We start from the raw sequence: 20,420 nt of genomic DNA, 5'->3' as shown, positions 1-20,420 counted from the left end.
GCAAGACCCACAAAGCATCAGCATCCCTTATTACATCTCTATCGTTAACATGTTAATAAGCAGCACCTAAGTACCAAAAGACCAGTAACAGTGTCATGTGTACGATTCTGTTCTTTTCTGCACTAGCTGATGCTGTTGTGTTGGGTATTTGGTCTCAGAGTGAGCAGTGTATATTATACTATGGGAAAAAGCTAGTAACTGGATATATCGTAAAGATAGACAAAGGAAAGAGGAATAACACGCAGCTATTTCATACCTTCTTTGTAAGATTATTTTTGAGATTTAAGATTTTGAGTTTTGTGGATGTGTTCCCTATCATGTTATACTAAATTTTTGCCTGAGAAAAGAATGTTATTATTAATTACATTTTTAAACTTTGTGCCTCTTTATTATAGAAGTAGTATAAAGTCATTCAAAATTCAGACATTACAGAAACATACAAGAAACTGAGTCCATTCATAAAATTCCCATTGACCCTGTCCCAAGACCACAATCATTCATTTCCCACACACCTTCCTTTTGTTTTTCCATACATAGTAACATGTATATTTTTTAATGAGAATGTATAGATGTATAAAACAAGGACATCTTTCTGCATCTATCAGTTCATCATATAACTCTTCTTCATTCTTTTTAAAGTCTATATAGTATCAATTGTATGCATCTATCATAATTTATTTAACCAATCCGTTTTGGTAGATTTCCAGGTTTTTGATATTATAAATTATGTAGTGTTTCTCTGCATATGTGTGGAATTATTTCTCTATGATAAAATTCCTAGGAGTGGAAATACTGGGTCAAAAGATGTTATTTTAATATATTTAAATTTTAATACTTCATATATTATTGAATATTATCAGTGGTTTCCTTTCTCAGTAGTATTGGTAACAAAAAATTCTTATTTTTATTTCTTGGATACCAATGAAGTTGCACATCTTTTCATGACTTGTTAGCCATTTGTGTTTCTTCTGTGAATTACTTGTTCACATCTTTCCACCAGATTGTTTTTTTATTGATTGAGGTAGCCTCACATTATCACTGTTAACCCTTTGTCTGACAGTAGGGACCTTGTTCTCACTTGCTTGTCTTTGATGATGGTATCTTTTTCTGAAAAGAGTTTTAATATTTCATAGTAAAATCTCTCTTTTTAGAAAAGTCTTCCCCATCCTACAATAATAAAAATAACCTTGTTCAGTACTTTAAAAACGTACTCCAGGGCTTCCCTGGTGGTGCAGTGGTTGAGAGTCCGCCTGCCGATGCAGGGGACACGGGTTCGTGCCCCGGTCCGGGAAGATCCCACATGCCGCGGAGCGGCTGGGCCCGTGAGCCATGGCTGCTGAGCCTGCGCGTCTGGAGCCTGTGCTCCGCAACGGGAGAGGCCACAACAGTGAGAGGCCCACGTATCACCAAAAAAAACCTACTCCAACTAGGTTTACTTTAAAAAAAAATAAATAAATAACCCTATTATATTTTATGGGGGGGTCTTTTGCATCTAGTTGGTCTAGAATTTGTGTGTTTATGATACGAGGTAAGAATCTAACTTATTTTCTACATGGATAGTCACTGCCTTGGCCCCATTTATTGGAAAGTTAATCCTTTCCCTACACGATTTACATTACCATCTTTGTGATTATTAAATCTTTTTGTATACATACACATGAGTCTGTTTCTGAATGCCTTGTTCTCTTCCACTGACCTCTTTGTGGAGTACTTACCACTGTTTTAATAGTAGTTTTAATAGTTTCAATAGTTGAATAGTATATCTTTTTCTCTGGTGGGTCAAGTCCCCTCATTATTTTTGTGTTTCAAGAATTTTCGCTGCCATTCTTAGTCATTTACTTCTTCCACTGGACTTTATATGAACTTTTCAAAAGTCCTCCTCCCAAGTCCCCTGGGAACCTTTATAGAAATTGCATTAAATATAGAAATTAATTTGGATATTTTGATCAGTAGTATATAACTACCTTGAGCCTGATCTTTTCAATATGCCTTTTCCAGTTCCCTTGGCCAGAGACCTTTCTCTCCAAATTCCCACAAGGTACATGCATCCTTTCTAAAACATAGACCATCTGTCCCTAGGCCCTTGGACTGGACAGTGCCAATGAGAAGGGCTTGTACAGGAGGGGTGAAGCCCAGCTGCTCATGAATGAGTTTGAGTCAGCCAAGGGCGACTTTGAGAAAGTGCTGGAAGTAAACCCCCAGAATAAGGCCGCGAGACTGCAGATCTCCATGTGCCAGAAAAAGGCTAAGGAGCACAATGAGCGGGACCGCAGGATATATGCCAACATGTTCAAGAAGTTTGCAGAGCAGGATGCAAAGGTATGTGCAGAACCCACTTGCCTTCAGGTAGATCATGAACTGACTGACCTTGTCCCTTTGACTTTTGTTCTAAGAAGGTTCAGCATAGGACACGGGCACAGGAAGACAACCTAAGAGGCACAAGAATAGGGAAAATGATTTCAGATCTGATTGAGGCTGGTTTGCATCCAGAAATAGAGTAGAGCTGTTCCACTATTCTGTTCCCCAAAGGCACATAGTTGTGAGGCCCTGGCATGTGCATGCAAGAGAAGAGGGAAATTAATTCCCTAGAAATGTACTAAGGCTTTTATTATTTTTTAAAAAAAAACAAACAACACTTGCTTGTTGAGACTTCGATTTTCCTGGGAAATGGGCTCTGATGGGGAAGCCCCGCCATCATGCCCTTTACTTTGAGGCTCGGGAGCCAACCTAGCGAATGGGATAGGAGCAGTCAGCCTCGCCTGCAGCAAAGTTGTATTCTGGTCCTGCGCTGACCGTCCGGCTCAAACCCCCTTGTCATGTGGACTTGACTGTTAAACAGCTATCCCTGTGGCAAGCTGGTCACTTTAACGAAAGAAAAGTGAAAGCCCTCACTCTAACTATGGCAGCAGAGCCATGACACACAGCTGCACAATCTAAATAAAGTCACGGTAATGCCCTCTTGTGTTCGACCTGACAGTCTGGAGGAGCCAGGAAGTAATTGGACATTTCATTTCTTTTTTCCTCTAATCCTCTTGATTTACTTCTTCCACAGGAAGAGGCCAGTAAAGCAATGGGCAAGAAGACTTTAGAAGGGGTCACCAATGAAAAAGAAACAGCAAGTCAGTCGATGGAAGAGGAGAAAGCCGAAGGCCATGTATGACACCACGCCAAGGAGGGAAGAGTCCTAAGGAACTCGGCCCCTCCTCCATGGGCTTTCACCCAACTCAGGACTAAACAGTGTTTAATGTAAAGTTTGTTATAGTCTATGTGATTCTGGAAGCAAATGGCAAAACCAGTAGCTTCCCAAAAAACCACCACCCTGCTGCTGCCCAGAGTTCTCATCGAGGGGGTGGCATGGGACCACTCCAGGTGGAACAAAGCAGTGACTGTTGGTGTGGAGAGATTGAGCCAACAGCTTAAGTCCAGCTCATTTCAGTTTATGTCAACTTGCAATATCCAGTTCAGGGTCTCTTGAGATCATCCTAACAATTGGGGGCTGGCTGTTAGGTTTTCCATTTGACTGAACTTGAATAGCACTGCAGAAACCTAGAAATAAATGCTTAATGAGTTTCTTCTTTCCTACAGTTGGGCAGGGGAGAGTTGGGGGAGGTTTTGTTTTTCAAATGACTGAAGTGCTGTGAATGCATGCTGTTGCATTTTTAACCAACAGAACCCAAAGGAGAGGGGCCGGGTCCCCCCTCAGATCCCCAGCAGCATCACCGACCTGGAAGCCAGAATCTCAGAGGCCTCTCGCTTGCTGACTTGGCTGCCTCCCAGACCCCCTCCTTAGTAAAGCAGCCTCCTTGTGAGAGCAGGCTTCTGCCCCGCCAGCCTGTCCCCCCGGAGGAGGAGCCCTGTCATTCCTGAAATACTCAATGCTAATGAGCAGAGGGAATTTCTGGATTAGCTTTCCCTGTTTTGGATGAAGTTCTGAGATGCTGAAATGTGAATAGAACTATCAGAATTGTGCTTTTTCTTCCCTCCTCTATCCTTTTAGGAAAGAATGTTGAATCCAGTACTGCCTGCTCGCGTTGCTACCATTCAGTTTCTTACTTCCATTCTAACCCTTGCTATCAAGAATTTCAGGCTGCTTCTTATAATATCTGGAGTGAGTGAGTTTATTTACATATCTGTCTAGGATCCATGCAGCCTTTTTGTTGTCTTTTTAAAATTGCTGTCTCATAAACACATGTATACTGATTTATGGAAGTTTATTTACTCTCTCCTCTATCATGTTAAAAAAATTTTTTTGACTTTTTACTATTAAGTAGCTTAATTTTTAAAAACAAAATCTGTGGGGTTGAAAAAAGTCATCGCTCTTCTACGTTAAGCATTTTCCTTTCAGGTTTGACATATAGTAGCTTTCTTTTCCTGCGCTGATAGCTGCTTTGTTCTGGTGTGAGTTGTGAAAAAGAGTTGAAAACAGCTTCCCATGCAGGTACATCTAGCCTAAAATCTCCAGTACTTGGGCATTGAATTAGGGCAAGTCTTAAATATGTACATGTAGTTGAATTTTAGTCCTTACGGGTAAGCGAGATTAAGCATGGCTTTCTGGTCCCACAGCCTAAGAAATAAGAAACACTCATGGGAATGCATTTGGCAACCCAAGAAAATACTTGCTTCAACCTGGAACGTCTCACTTTTTTAAATCCTAAAGAACACTGGCAATTGTATTTTAGATTAATTTTTATTTTTATAGTGGTTTTAACAAAACACTTATTGTTAGGTTAGGTCCCATGTTAAAACCTAAAGTCATTTCCTTTTATATCAGTTTTTGTCTCCATGGAACAAATGGAATTGTTTCTCCCTTAATGATAACTAAAATCCTTTTAATTTCTCATTTACACATTAGTCTTTTTTCATGAGTTATTTCTTTTTTTAAAGAAATCTCACCTAGGGAATATAAAAGCAAAAGTTGATTTTGCTTATCCACTTAACTGTTTAGTATTTGTAGCTCTGTTGACTAGAGCATGACTCCAGTGAGGCTAAGGTTAAAATTAGATCCTAAAAAGTCCAGTTAGATTTTTGCAGGTAACAAGCAAAAACTGTTCCAAAAATTAGATTATTATCTTAGCCCACTGTCTCGTCTGTTATGAGTCATGTGAACAGGCGAGGAGAGAGAGGGGAAGGCTGGGCAAGTGGTTTGGAGCAAATGATTATGAGGTGCCCATCACCACTCAACAGAAAGAAACTTCACATATTCTTGTATCAAATTCAATAATTTTAAACAATTTGTCTAGAAGTCAGCAGATGTCTTTGAACCATCTCTTAGACTGCATTTGGAGTGGTGAGGCAGCATACGGTGAATTAAAAACAAATTGGTTTTTTAAAAAAAAGTATTCAGATGCACTTTTATGGTGTTCCTTAAATAAATTAAGAAAAACAGATGATGTGATTTCTCATTATTCTTGGTTTTGCTCAAATAGTCTTCAAGAAAGGTTGTTTTGGTTGAAAAACTGTGGTGGGGGACAAGTTGAGGAAATGAGACCTCAGAAACTTGGCAAGAGACAATATTCTCCTGCCCCTTGCTCTAACGCACAACTTGAGATCAACATTGGGCTAAAGGCAGTGGAATTATGCATCTTTGTAAAAACAAGAAGATTTTGTTTTTTCATTAACCAGTGGATATTCTGCCATTTTAACTGAGTGTAAGGTAGGTTCATTTGGGGAAATGAAAAGGTTTAATTGTGCCCTTTAATAAATATGTAAAATATAAGTAAGCATATGTCAGGCAATGTTCTGCGTTAAGCATGTATTTCCTCAAGTAGCTTGTTAATTCTGATTCACAGTGCAAAAGACGGGGGCTGTGGGGCTGGGGGCACTACGACCCCAATAGCACCACCAAGGCCTACAGGCAGGTTAACACAGGCTCTGGCCACCTTTTATTCCCTTTGAATTCCTTGCTTCATCTTGGGATTTGAATTATACTCTTCCCCCTTTGCTGCTAAATTATGTGGTAATGGAATAATTCCCTTTATTTGCACGTTTTTTTCTAAACAAATAATGATTAGCTAGGGATCTTGAAGATAAGAAGAGAGTTTCCTAACTATAAATTTGTGCTCTGGGTAATTCGAGGCAGCCTGCACCTGCTCCAAAGCATGAGGAATATCAGTGAAGAGTTTTCTCCATAGTTATTTGGCCTTTAAGGCATCACTTCGACTCCTCTTTTAGCATGGTGCATCAGAATGTATTCCAAGGGACTGTCACCAACATTAGTGACAAAGAGCATTAATTTGAGCTGATTCATCAAAATCCAAAAACAGTTCCCCAAACTAGCTGTATATTTCCATCAACTGGCTACTTACGTGTTTGAATAGCAACGACTGACAAAAGTGTACGTGAAAGGAACTCTCAGTGCTTCCTTTCAGATTTTTCTCTCCTACTTGTCTGACATTTCTTTGGGAGATAGGGAAACTATACAGACAAGGCACAATAATTTTGACCCTGCTATTTATATAATTCATCTCAACATAATCTACATGTGCGACCTTCGTGATACATTGCAAGAAAGGGGACATCACTGAATGTAGCTCCCAAGAAGACCTCTGACAGCACCTGTTGGAGCTAACTGCTACCTACAGATGGGACGACTGGAACATAGTCCATATAGCAGGGATTCCCTGAGGAGCCTGAAGAATCAAGGATATGAGGAGGACCCAGAAGGGTGACGTGGTCATCCAGGTCACCTGAGGCCCTTCTGTAATTTCAAAATAAGTCTTTTTCTAGTCTAAAGCATGATTCTTTTGGCATATGGCATAAGATGTTGATAGCTCCTTAAAATCCCCAAGCATTTGGTGGAACTGAAATGGCAACAGAGCCATAGGCCTCGTAGTCTACTTTGGAGTAAATGCAGGGAATTAACCAGTATGTTTTGCTTTTTAAAGCATGCTCTGGGTTGAGTTAAGGAATTTCAATGTTTAGAGGAAAGAAAAAACAAACCAGATATTAGATCCTCACCACCCACCACCGTGGAATCTGGTTGGAGCCAGAAAAGAAAAGGCAAGAGGTTTTCCTCTGCAGCCTGCTCATTTTCAGCAAACACTTCAGTACCCATGTTTGGAGGGACCAGACCTTTTCAACATAACCAAGGGCAAGTAGTGAAATCTTCAGTAATCTGCCAGGCATTGACAAGGGTAGGGTAGGTACCAGTTGCTAAGAACAGTGCATAGAAAAAGCTGTCCTGCAGCCACAGGCTTACTGGTCATTACTATTTGAATTCTTACTATGTGCCAGACACTTAAACCCTCTTTACACTGAATTTCCAGATATAAGAAGAATGTGGCTGCTACACTGTTTCTACCTTTGGGATCTCACAAAAGATCATGTGGTCCTTACCAACCTAAAACTATACAAGGAAGGAATTCTGGGAGATGTATTTCAAACCTGGCTTAGTTGACACATCATAAATACCCCCAAGTGTCTAAGCCTCTCTTGAGGCATTAAATATATTCCTGGCCTGTGTCTACTTTGGATAATATGCTTTCATAAAATAACTTTAAAGCCAAATCATACTGCCTACAGCAAGAAATTATCTCCTTAAAAGCTTCTGACTGAGGAGATAAGGTGGGCAGAATAAGTAGCTAATGACTAGTATTGGGGGAGGCAATGGCTAATTCTAGTTACTCTAACTGATTTGATGTCTGCTTACAACCACATTTCCACACAGAACTTCTGATCTTTTCAGTGTAAAAACGTGAACCCACACACACACCCTTGCCCTTTACAGATACCAAAGTCTTCCTAAAGGTGACACCAGCCAAAACAATAAACTCATATGACCCCCCACTGAGGGATCAAGGAACTCATGCATTCCTTTACTCATCACCATCTCAGCATTTAGTACACTATGCCCAAACTAGTACTTAGTAGATGCTCAATAAATTGGCTTCCTCCCTTTCTCATAAGGCAGCCTCACATCTCTATTTCAGTGGCCCTTCATTCCTGTTACTTGCCTTGAGATGTGGAGGCCAGAACCACATGGTTTTTCTAGCAATGCCGGCAACCTGATTTTGGTCCTTGATGTATTGGGAACCAGCAACAACTTGACTTGGGGCAGGGGATATAACTGCAAAATGGATCTGTGGTCTTCAGGCCACACTGATCTTAAATCTATTTCCACTATTAACTCAGAGTTCATCAGCCCAACAGATCATATGTGAAGTGGAGGAGGATTCTGGGGAGATGGAAGAATAGGAAGCACCAGGAATCTCTCTCCCACCTAGACAACAACTACACTGGCAGAATCTGTCTGATCTAACTATTTTGGAATTCTGGAGTCTGTTGAAACCTTGCAACTTCCAGGCATGGATGGTATATTGTAGGCAATTTTAGTCAATTTCGGCTAGTACAATAGCAGCTACCCATCCACCACCACCAGCCACATGGCAGGCAGCTCTGCAGGTTTTCTGGCACAGCTTGTGGGAGCTAGGGTGGGCAAAAAGGATTCTGTCCCCTGAATATTAAGCATCTGTCCTCTCAGTAGGATTGCTGCTTGATTACTGAAGTGCAAAGAGGCAGGAAGCCACTGTCTCATCTCCCCCGCTCCCCCATCATTTTAAGCCCCTCCATCTCTGGCTCAAGTGACTTCCAGGGGAATTTAAAGGACCAGTGGCCTTTTGCCCTCCCCCCGCCTTCACTTTTTGCATTTTCCTCTTTCAGGAGCCAAACATTAAAGACTAGGACATTCAAAAACAACTGCCTATATGGGGAAAATTAGAAAGTGACAATATATGTTCAGGGAAAGCCTCAGAAAAGACCTGAGAAGATGTTAACTTTACACCTCAGACCAATATTCAGCACAGAGACAGCCTACAACAAAAAACAAAAATAACAAATTAAAAAAACTCAGAAAACCCTTGGGATGAGGGAGAATCTGATTTCCAGAGTTGATACCACATTATTAGATTCACATGCCAGTGTTCAACAAAAAAATCACAAGACATACAAAGAAACAGGAAAGTATGGCCCACTCAAAGGAAAAAATAATTCAATAGAATCTTTCCCTGAAAAAGACCTCATGACAGATGTACTACCAAAATTTTTAAACAACTGTCTTAAAGATACTCAAAGAACTAAAGGTAGATATGAAGAAAGTCAAGTAAACAATGTGTAAACAAAATGGAACTATCAGAGATTTAAAAAACCTAAAGAGAAACCAAAAATATTCTGGAGCTGAAAAGCACAATAACTGCAATGAAAAATTCACTAGGCATATTCAAAGGCAGATATGAGCAGGCAAAAGAAAAAACTAATGAACATTAGGATATGACAGTGAAATTATTGAGACTGAAGAACAAAAAGGAAAAAGATTAAAAAAAGTGAACAGAGCCTAACAGACCTGTGGGACACCATCAAGTGGACATCATGAGACTCCAGAAGAAGGAGAGAAAGGGGCAGAGAAAATATTAGAAGACATAATGGCTGAAAAGTTCCTAAGTTTAGTGAAACACACAAATGTAAACATCCAAGAAGCTCAACAAATTTCAAGTAAGATTAATTCAAAGAGACCCAAACCAAGACACATTATAATCATACTTTCAAAAAGACAAAGATGGGGTTTCCCTGGTGGTTCAGTGGTTAAGAATCTGCCTGCCAATGCAGGGGACACGAGTTCAAGCCCTGGTCCAGGAAGATCCCACATGCTGTGGAGCAACTAAGCCCATGTGCCACAACTACTAAGCCTGTGTTCTAGGGCCCGTGTGCCACAACTACTGAGCCCACGTGCCACAGCTACTGAAGCCCATGTGCCTAGAGCCTGTGCTCTGCAACAAGAGAAGCCACTGCAATGAGAAGCCCGCACACTGCAATGAACAGTAGCTCCCGCTCACAACTAGAGAAAGCCCACGCGCAGCAACGAAGACCCAACGCAGCCAAAATAAATAAATAAATAAATAAAATAAATTTATAAAAATACATATATATTAGCAAGCCAAATTCAACAATTCATTTAAAGGATCATACACCATGATCAAATGGGATTTATCCCAGGGATGCAAGGATTTTCCAATATCCACAAATCAATCAGTGTGATACACCACATCAACAAATTGAAGAATAAAAACCATATGATCATCTCAATAGATGCAGAAAAAGCTTTTGACAAAATTCAATACTCATTTATGATAAAAACTCTCCAGAAAGTGGAGAGGGAACCTACCTCAACATCATAAAGGCCATATACGACAAACCGACAGCTAACATCATACTCAATGGTGAATAGCTGAAAGCATTTCTCCTAAGATCAGGAAAAAGACAAGGATGTCTGCTCTCGCCACTTTTATTCAACATAGTTTTGGAAGTCCTAGCTATGGCAACCAGAGAAGAAAAAGAAATAAAAGGAATTCAAATTGGAAAAGAAGAAGTTAAACTGACTGTTTGCAGATGACATGATACTACACATAGGAAATCCTGAAGACACTACCAGAAAACTACTAGAGCTCATCAATGAATTTGGTAAAGTTGCAGGTTACAAAATTAATATGCAGAAATCTGTTGCATTTCTATACACTAACAACGAAAGATCAGAAAGAGAAATTCAAGAAAGAATCCCATTTACCATAGCATTAAAAATAATAAAATACCAAGGAATAAACCTTCCTAAGGAGACAAAAGACCTATACTCTGAAAAGTATAAGATGCTGATGAAAGAAATTGAAGACAACACAAACAGATGGAAAGATATACCATGATCTTGGATTGGAAGAATCAATATTGTGAAAATGACTATACTACCCCATGGCAATCTACAGATTCAATACAAACCCTATCAAATTACCAATGGCATTTTTCACAGAATTAGGACAAAAACATCTTAAAATTTGTATGGAGACACAAAAGACCCTGAATAGCCAAAGCAATCTTGAGAACGAAAAACAAAGCTGGAGGAATCAGGCTCCCTAGCTTCAGACTATACTACAAAGCTATAGTCATCAAAACAGTATGGTGCTGACACAAAAACAGAAATATAGATCAACAGAACAGGATAGAAAGCCCAGAAATAAACCCATGCACCTATGATCAATTAATCTACAACAAAGGAGTCAAGACTATACAATGGTGGAAAGACAGTCTCTTCAATAAATGGTGCTGGGAAAACTGGACAGCTACATGTAAAAAGAAAATGAAATTAGAACATTCTTTAACACCATACACAAAAATAAGCTCAAAGTGGATTAAAAAACTAAATGTGAGACTGGATACTATAAAACTCTTAGAGAAAACCATAGGCAGAACACTCTCTGACATAAATTGCAGCAATATCTTTTTCGATCTGTCTCCCACAGTAATGGAAATAAAACAAAAATAAACAAATAGGACCTAGTTAAACTTAAATGTTTTTGCACAGCAAAGGAAACCACAAACAAAATGAAAAGACAACCAAGAGAATGGGAGAAAATATTTGCAAATGATGTGACCAACAAGGGATTAGTCTCCAAAATTTACAAACAGCACATGTGGCTTAATATCATCAAAACAGACAACCCAATCAAAAAATGGACAGAAGACCTATATAGACATTTCTTCAAAGAAGACATACAGATGGCCAAGAGACATGTGAAAAGATGTTCAATATCACTAATTATTAGAGAAATGCAAATCAAAACTACAATGAGATATCACCTCACACCAGTCAAAATGGCTATCATCAGGACTTCCCTGGTGGTACAGTGGTTAAGAATCTGCCTGCCGATGCAGGAGACACAGGTAAGAGCCCTGGTAAGGGAAGATCCCACATGCCATGGAGAAACTAGGCCCATGCACCACAACTACTGAGCCTGCACTCTAGAGCCCATGAGCAACAACTACTGAGCCTGCGTGCTGCAACTACTGAAGCCCACACACCTAGAGCCCGTGCTCTGCAACAAGAGAAGCCACCGCAATGAGAAGCCTGCGCACCACAACGAAGAGTAGCCCCCACTCGCCACAACTAGAGAAAAGCCCGCATGCAGCAACAAAGACCCAACGCAGACAAAAATACATACATAAATAAATACATATATAATTTTTTTAAAAGGCTATCATCAAAAAATACATAAACCATAAATGCTGGAGAGGGTGTGGAGAGAAGGGAGCCCTCCTACACTGTTGGTGGAAATGTAAATTGGTACAGCCATTATGGAGAACAGTATGGAGGTTCCTTAAAAAACTAAAAACAGAGCTACAATATGATCCTGAAATCCCACTCCTAGGCATATATCTGGAGAAAAACATGGTACAAAAGGATATATGCACCCCAATGTTCACTGCAGCACTGTTTACAATAGCCAAGAAACGGAAGCAACCTAAATGTCCATTGACAGAGGAACGGATAAAGAAGATGTGGTACATATATACAATAGAATGTTACTCAGCCATTAAAAGAATGAAATAATGCCATTTGCAGCAACATGATGGACCTAGAGACTGTCATACTGAGTGAAGTAAGTCAGACAGAGAAAGACAAATACCACATGATATCACTTATATGCAGAATCTAAAAAGAAATGATACAAAACAGAAACAGACTCACAAACTTAGAGAAGGAACTTATGGTTACTGGGGGGAAGAGTGGGGGGAAGGGAGAGTTAGGGAGTTTGGGATTGACAGGTACACACTGCTTTATTTAAAATGGATAACCAACAAGTACCTACTGTATTACACAGGCAACTCTGCTCAATATTATGTAACAACTTAAATGGGAAAAGAATTTGAAAAAGAATAGATACATGTATAACTGAAACACTTTGCTGTACACCTGAAACTACCACAACACTGTTAATCAACTATACTCCAATATAAAATAAAAAGTTTAAAAGGGCTTCCCTGGTGGCGCAGTGGTTGAGAGTCTGCCTGCCGATGCAGGGGACACAGGTTCGTGCCCTGATCCGGGAGGATCCCACATGCCGTGGAGTGGCTGGGCCCGTGAGCCATGGTCGCTGATCCTACGTGTCCGGAGCCTGTGCTCCGCAATGGGAGAGGCCCGCGTACCGCAAAAAAAAAAAAAAAAAGTTTAAAAAAATTTTTAAAGGAAAAGATATATTGTGCTCATGGACTGGAAGGATTAATATTGTTAAAGTGACGATACTCCTTAAGGCAATCTACAAATTCAATGCAATCCCTATCAAAATATCAATGGCATTTTCATAGAACTATAATAAATAATTCTAAAATTTGTATGGAAACACAAAAGATCCTGAGTGGCCAAAACAATCTTGAGAAAGAATAACAGAGCTGGAGGTATTATGCTCCCTGATTTTAAACTATACTACAAAGAGCTACTACAGTAATCAAAACAGTATGGTAATGGCACAAAAACGTAGATCAGTGGAACAGAATAGAGAGCCCAGATGAACCCACACTTACAAGGGCAATTAATCTATGACAAAGGAATCAAGAATATACAATGGGGAAAAGAGAGCTTCTTCAATAAATACTGTTGGGAAACTGGACAGCTACATGCAAAACAATCACAATCAAACTGGAGGATGTGGAGACAAGGGAACCCTTGTGCACTGTTGGCGGGAATGTAAATTAGTGCAGCCACTATGGAAAACAGTATGGAGGTTCCTCAAAAAATTAAAAGTAGAACTAACATACAATCCAGCAATTACACTTCTGGGTATTTTTCCAAAGAAAATAAAAACAATAATTCAAAAAGACACATGTGCACCCCTATGTTCATTGCAACATTATTTACAACTGCCAAGATATGGAGCAACCTAAGTGTCTATCAATGGATAACTGGATAAAGAAGATGTGGGGTCTGTGTGTATGGAATATTTTATCAGCCATAAAAAAGACTGAAATCTTGCCATCTACAACAATATGGATGGGCCTAGAGATATTATGCCAAGTGAAATAAGTCAGACAGAGAAAGGCAAATATTGTACGGTTTCATTTACATGTGGAATCTAGAAAACAAAACAGATGAACAAATATAATACAACAGAAACAGAATCATAGATACAGAAATAAAAAGGTGCTTGCCAGAGGGGAGAGGGTGGGGGATGAGTGAAGATGAAGTTAGAAATCAAGTACAAAGAAAACTGGAAAGTACACAAAATTGTGGAAATTAATACACTTTAAAAAAACAGGAGTCAAAAAATAAATCACAAGCGATATTAGAAATACCTAAAGATAAATGAAAATAAAACACAGCATACCAAAACTTATGAGACACAGCAAAAGTGGTACTAAGGGGAATTATTTTTTTTTTTGGTCATGCCACACAGCTTGTGGTATCTTAGTTCCCCGACCAGGGATTGAACCAGGCCCTCAGCAGTGAAAGCGCTGAGTCCTAACCACTGGACCACAAGGGAATTCCCTAAGGGGAAATTTTTTAGCTATAAACACTTACAGTAAAAACCAAGAAAGATCTCAAATCAACAACCTAACTTTATAATTTAAGTAACTAGAAAAAAAAACAAACTAAACGCAAAAGTAGCAGAAGAAAGGAAATAATAAAGATATGAGTAGATATGGATGAAATGGAGAATAGAAAAGTAATACAGAAAATCAATGTTTTGATAAGTTAGTTCTTTGAAAATATCAAGAAATTTGCAAAACTTTAGCTAGATAGACTAAAAAAGAGAGAAGACTCAAGTTAGAAAAATCAGAAATTAAAGTGGGGAGATTACTACCAATTCTATAGAAATAAGAGACCACAATGAACTATTATATGCCAGCAGATTGGACAACCTAGAATAAATGGATAAATTTCTAGAAACATACAAGCTACCAAGACTGAATCAGTAAGAAATTGGAGCAGATCAATTACTAGCAAGGAGATTGAATCAGTGAGCAAAAATCTCCCAATGAAGAAAGGCCCAGGACCAGATGGCTTCACTGGTGAATTCTATCAAACATTTAAAGAAAAATTAACATCAATTCTTCTCAAACTCTTCTAAAAAATCAAAGAAGTGGGAATATTCCCAAACTCATTGTCAAACAAGACAATGGTGCCCACCCTCAGCACTCCTACTCAACACAATATTGAAAGTCCCATCCAGAGCAATTAGGCAAGAAAAATAAGTAAAAGGCATCAGAATCAAAAAGGGGGACTTCCCTGGTGGCCCAGTGGCTAAAACTCCACACTCTCAATGCCGAGGGCCTGGGTTCGATCCCTGGTCAGGGAACTAGATCCCACATGCCGCAACTAAGAGTTTGCATGCCACAACTAAAAGATCCCACATGCCGCAACTAAAAGATCCTGCATGTGCAACTAAAGATCCTGTGTGCGGCAATAAAGATCCCGCATGCTGCAACTAAGGCCCAGCACAGCAGAATGAATGAATAGGAAGGAAGGGAGGAAGGGAGGAAGGGAGGAAGGGAGGAAGGGAGGAAGAGAGGAAGAGAGGAAGAGAGGAAGAGAGGAAGAGAGGAAGAGAGAAAGAGAGAAAGAAAGAAAGAAAGAAGTTGGAAACTATAAAAAAAAAAAAGAGTCTCTGCTCCCGCTCTGCCCAACTGATGGATGATGCGGCCTCTGGGTGCCTGGCGTGGCCTGGAGTGGCTGCTGGGTCTCTAATTCCTCTCCTACATCCCCTTCACCCTGCTCGTGGACCTGCAGGCGGTGCTGCCGCCTGATCTCTGAGATCCCTGTGGAACTGAGAAACCTGCAGCAGTGGTAGACTGAGGAGTTCAAAGACGCCCTGCTACAGAACCCGTCGGTGTGGTTTAAGTCCTTCCTGTTTTGGGAGCTTGTGTTTCAGCTGCTCTTCTTTCCCACTGCAACATATGCCTTCTTCAAAGACGGCTGCAGGTGGATCCACACCCCTGCAATCATCTACTCGGTTCACACCATGACAACTGATTCTAATCCTCTCCGCATTTCTACTCGAGGATTTCTCCAAAGCCAGTTGTTTCAGAGGACAAGGACCTAAGACTTTCCACGAGCGACTATTCCTTATATCTGTCTACACCCCCTACTTTCTCATCCCTCTCATACTTCTGCTTTTCGTGTTGTGGAACCCCTACCACAAGTCTGAGGAGAAAAGAAAGAAAAAATGAGGAAAAATAACCCCGGGTCCAGTGGAGAGGTGACCACGGGGCAGTTTCCTGTTGGACCCATTACCAGGAAAATGCTCAGAACCCATATTTTCAGTAGTATTTGAAACACACCAGCAGCAACACACACGACCAAGACACTGGCAGGAGGCCCACCAAACCCTCACCTTCCAAGGGTACTGGCACAGACCAATCACCTGAGGATGAGCAGAGGGGTGTGGGCTAGGTTATAGGGAAATGGTGCCAAAGGCCTTACTGTGTGCCCAAGTGCCACTGCAGGATTACTAAAGGCAGGACCAGACCAGAAACTAGATAAACTTCCAAGCAACACGGCCTACTTGGCATGTTCGTGAGTCATGTGGCCCACAGTATACATGTGACTAACCCTTTGACTCATGATTCTCTACAGCATATCACTGGGATGTCTCAGGCCATTTTTAAGTTTGAAGTTATGCCTCTGTAATATTCATTAAAAATTGTTTTCTCGTCCCCACCCCTAGGTGGGGGTGAGCTATTCTGTAAGAGGTTTAAACTTAGTTTTCCTTAAGGTTCAACCTTGGCATGACTTTCAGTCAGAAATGGGTCCAATTGGAAGGGGTATTGTTTCTGTCTTAAACAGGTCATCCAGGAGAAGAGATTTTTTAAAGCCTCCTTGTTTATCCTCTTTCCAAGCCTTAGTCTTCTATTACCTTTTACACACCACCTAATATAAGTTCCTTTACTCTGAGATCTGGTGTCTCAAACCTGAGCTGGAGGTGTGCCTCCTACTGGATAACTTCATCCTACCTAATAGTTTAATAATTCCTTCCTGTCTTGTTCAGTCAAAGGTAGCGGGTGAGGGGAGCTGGGCATGACAGGTCCAGTGTGTGCATATAGGATCTCTTCACGTTAGTATTTGATATTCTGCTAGCTTTCTCTAAATTCATACTCAAGGCCAACTCAAAAACAAAAAAAAAGACTTGTGAACACATGGAAAATGGTAGACGCTGGTCCTGGTTATTAGTTTCCCATTTTTGCCTGTTTTACTTACAAGCCCTAATGGTCTGACTGTTGGGAGGATCGTCTGACTCCTGTGTCTGTTCAAAATAAAGTAGGTGCTGACCAAAAAAAAAAGGGGGTGGGGGGGCTTCCCTGGTTGCACAGTGGTTAAGGAGCTGCCTGCCAACGCAGGGGACATGGGTTCAAGCCCTGCTCCGGGAAGATCCCACATGCCTCAGAGCAACTAAGCCTGTGTGCCACAACTACTGAGCCTGCGCTCTAGAGCCCGTGAGCTGCGCAACAAGAGAAGCCACTGCAATGAGAAGCCTGCGCATCACAATGAAGAGTAGCCCCCGCTCACCACAACTAGAGAAAGCCCACGCACAGCAGCGAAGACCCAACACAGCCAAAAATAAATAAATAAAAAGCAGTGGTGTTTCAGTACCCTAACAACGAATTATCTGAAAAAGAAATCAAGAAAATAATCCCATTTACAATAGCATCAAAAACAATAAATACTTGGGAATAAATTTAAGCAAGGAAATGAAAAACCTCTATGCTGAAAACTATAAGACGTTGATAAAAGAAACTAAAGAAGACACAAATAAATGGAAAGGCATGCCATGCCTCTGGATTGGAAGAATTAATACTGTTAAAACATCCATACTACCCAAGCCAACTATTCAGTGCAATCTCTATCAATATTCCAATGGCATTTTTTAACAGAAGTAGAAATAATAATTCTAAATTTTATATGGAACCACAAAAGACCCCAAAGAGCCAAAACCATCCTGACCAAGAAAAACAAAGCAGGAGGCATCATTCCTGATTTCAAGCTATATTATAAAGCTATAGTCATCAAAACAGTTTGGTGCTGGCATAAAAACAGCCACATATACCAATGGAATAGAATTGAGAGCCTATTTATTAGAAAATAAACCCATTCATACACAGTCAACTAGTATTTATTAAGGGAGCCAAAAATAGTGGAGAAGACAGTCTCTTCAATACAACGATGGTGGGAAAATTGAACATTCACACGTAAAAGAATAAAAGTAGACCCCTATCTCATACCACTCACAAAAATTAACTCAAAATGGATTAGAGACTTAAAATTTTAAGACCAAATGACAAATGCTGGAAAGGGTGTGGAGAAAAGGGAACCCTCCTGCACTGTTGGTGGGAATGTAAGTTGGTGCAGCCATTATGGAGAACAGGATGGAGGTTCCTCAAAAAAAAAATACAAATAGAGTTGCCATATGATCCAGAAATCCCACTCCTGGGCATATATCTGGACAAAACTCTAATTCAAAAAGATACATACACCCCTATGTTCACAGCAGCACTATTCACGATAGCCAAGACATGGAAATAACCTAAATGTCCATTGACAGAGGAATGGATAAAGAAGATGGGGTACCTATGAACAATGGAATACTACTCAGCCATAAAAGAAGAATGAAATAATGCCATTTGCAGCAACATGAATGTAACTAGAGATTATCATACTAAGTGAAGTAAGTCAGAAAGAGAAAGACAAATACCATATAATATCACTCATATGCGGAATCTAAAATATGACACAAATGAACTTACCTAGGAAACAGAAACAGACTCACAGACATAGAGAACAGACCTGTACTTGCCAAGGGGAAAGGGGGTAAGGGAGGGATGGAGTGGGAGTTTGGGGTTAGCAGATGCAAACTATTATACATAGAATAGATAAACAACAAGGTCCTACTGTATAGCACAGGGGACTATATTTAATATCCTGTGATAAATCATAATGGAAAAGAATATTAAAAAGAATGTAGGGACTTCCCCTGTGGTCCAGTGGTAGAGAATTCACCTTCCAATGCAGGGGACACGGGTTCGATCCCTGGTTGGGGAACTAAGATCCCACATGCTGTGGGGCAACTAAGCCCACACATCACAACTAGAGAGAAAACCCACATGCTAAAACTAGAAAGAAGCCCGAGCAGTGCAATGAAGAGCCCACGCACCACAATGAAAAAGATCTCAAATGTCTCAACAGAGATCCCGCATGCCTCAACTAAGACTTGATACAGCCAAAAAAATTAATTAAATAAATTAAATATTTTTAAAAATCAATTTTAAAAAATAAAAAGAATGTATATATATGTGTAACTGAATCACTTTGCTGTACAGCAGAAATTAACAGGATATTGTAAATCAACTATACTTCAATTAAAAAAAAGAAATTTAAAACTTAAAAAAAAAGACTTAAATTGTAAGACTGAAAACCATAAAACTCTTAGAAGAAAATAGGAAAAAAGCTCCTTGACATAGGTCTTGGCAATGACTGTTTGGATGTGACACCTAAAACAAGTGACATACATCAAAACAAACAAGTGAAACTACAAACTGAAAAGCTGCTGCACAACAAAAGAAATGATCAACAAAATAAAATGACACTACAGAATCGGAAAAAAATATCTGTAATTCATATATCTGATAAGGGACTAAATCTGAAATATACAAATAACTCACACAACTCAATAGCAAAACCAAAATAAAACAAATACAGTTGACCCTTGAGCAACATGGGCATTAGGGGCCTCAACTCTCCGAGCCGTCAAAAATCCGAGTTTAACTTTATAGTTGTCCCTCCTTCTCCTCAGTTCCACATTCAAGGATTCAACCAACCACAGATTATGCAGCACTGTATTTACCATTGACAAAAACCCACGCATAAGTGGACATTTATAGTTCAAACCCGTGTTGTTCAAGGGTCATTACAATCCAATTAAAAAATGGACAAAGGACATGAATTAACATTTTTCCAAAGAAGATATAAAAATTGCCAACAGGTATAGGAAAAGGTACTCAACATCACTAACCATCAGGGAAATGCAAATCAAAACAACAAGATATCACTTTATACCTGGTAGAATGGCTATCATCAAAAAGACAAAGACAACAAATGCTGGCAAGGATGTGGAGAAAAGGGAACCCTTGTGCACTGCCGGTGGCATGGTAAATTGGTACAGCTATTATGGAAAAAAATATGGAGGTTGCCCAAAAAATTAAAAATAGAAATACTATATGATTCAGCTATACTATTTCTGGAAATATATCCAAAGGAAATGAAATACTATGTCCCAGAGATATCTGCACCCCCATGTTCACTGCAGCATTATTTACAATAGCCAAGACATGTATACAACCTAAGTGTCCATCAACAGATGAATGGATAAAGAAGTAGTGGTATATACACAGTGGAATATTATTCAGCCATAAAAAGGAAGGAAATCTTGGGCTTCCCTGGTGGCGCAGTGGTTGGGAGTCCGCCTGCTGATGCAGGGGATACAGGTTCGTGCCCCGGTCCGGGAAGATCCCACATGCCGCGGAGTGGCTGGGCCCGTGAGCCACGGCCGCTGAGCCTGCGCTTCCGGAGCCTGTGCTCCGCAACGGGAGAGGCCGCAACAGTGAGAGGCCCG

At 40.1% G+C, this 20,420-nt stretch overlaps 1 protein-coding gene, 1 long non-coding RNA gene and 1 pseudogene across 20 annotated transcripts in view; 2 read left to right on the top strand and 1 right to left on the bottom strand.

Moving 5' to 3' along the window:
* Window positions 1-5,387, top strand: part of FKBP5 (FKBP prolyl isomerase 5) — a 98,303-nt gene extending 92,916 nt beyond the window's left edge. For all 19 annotated transcript variants that reach the window (XM_012532304.3, XM_004267682.3, XM_033424168.2 and 16 more), the window contains 2 exons: window positions 2,080-2,319; window positions 3,053-5,387. In XM_012532304.3, coding sequence (XP_012387758.1) covers window positions 2,080-2,319; window positions 3,053-3,160 — 348 coding nt within the window. In that variant the 3' untranslated portion in view covers window positions 3,161-5,387. The remainder of the gene's footprint in view (window positions 1-2,079; window positions 2,320-3,052) is intronic.
* LOC125965621 (uncharacterized) overlaps window positions 1-20,420 on the bottom strand; it is an 83,933-nt gene that overhangs the window by 17,297 nt on the left and 46,216 nt on the right. The gene's annotated exons all lie outside the window — the stretch shown is intronic.
* On the top strand, window positions 15,339-15,984 carry LOC117200621 (sigma intracellular receptor 2-like; annotated as a pseudogene).

This window comes from Orcinus orca, chromosome 10, assembly GCF_937001465.1.
Source record: "Orcinus orca chromosome 10, mOrcOrc1.1, whole genome shotgun sequence".
In the NCBI taxonomy this organism is placed as follows: domain Eukaryota; kingdom Metazoa; phylum Chordata; class Mammalia; order Artiodactyla; family Delphinidae; genus Orcinus; species Orcinus orca.
The sequence above is the reverse complement of the archived record's forward strand: the minus strand, read 5'-3'. Positions and strand labels throughout refer to the sequence as shown.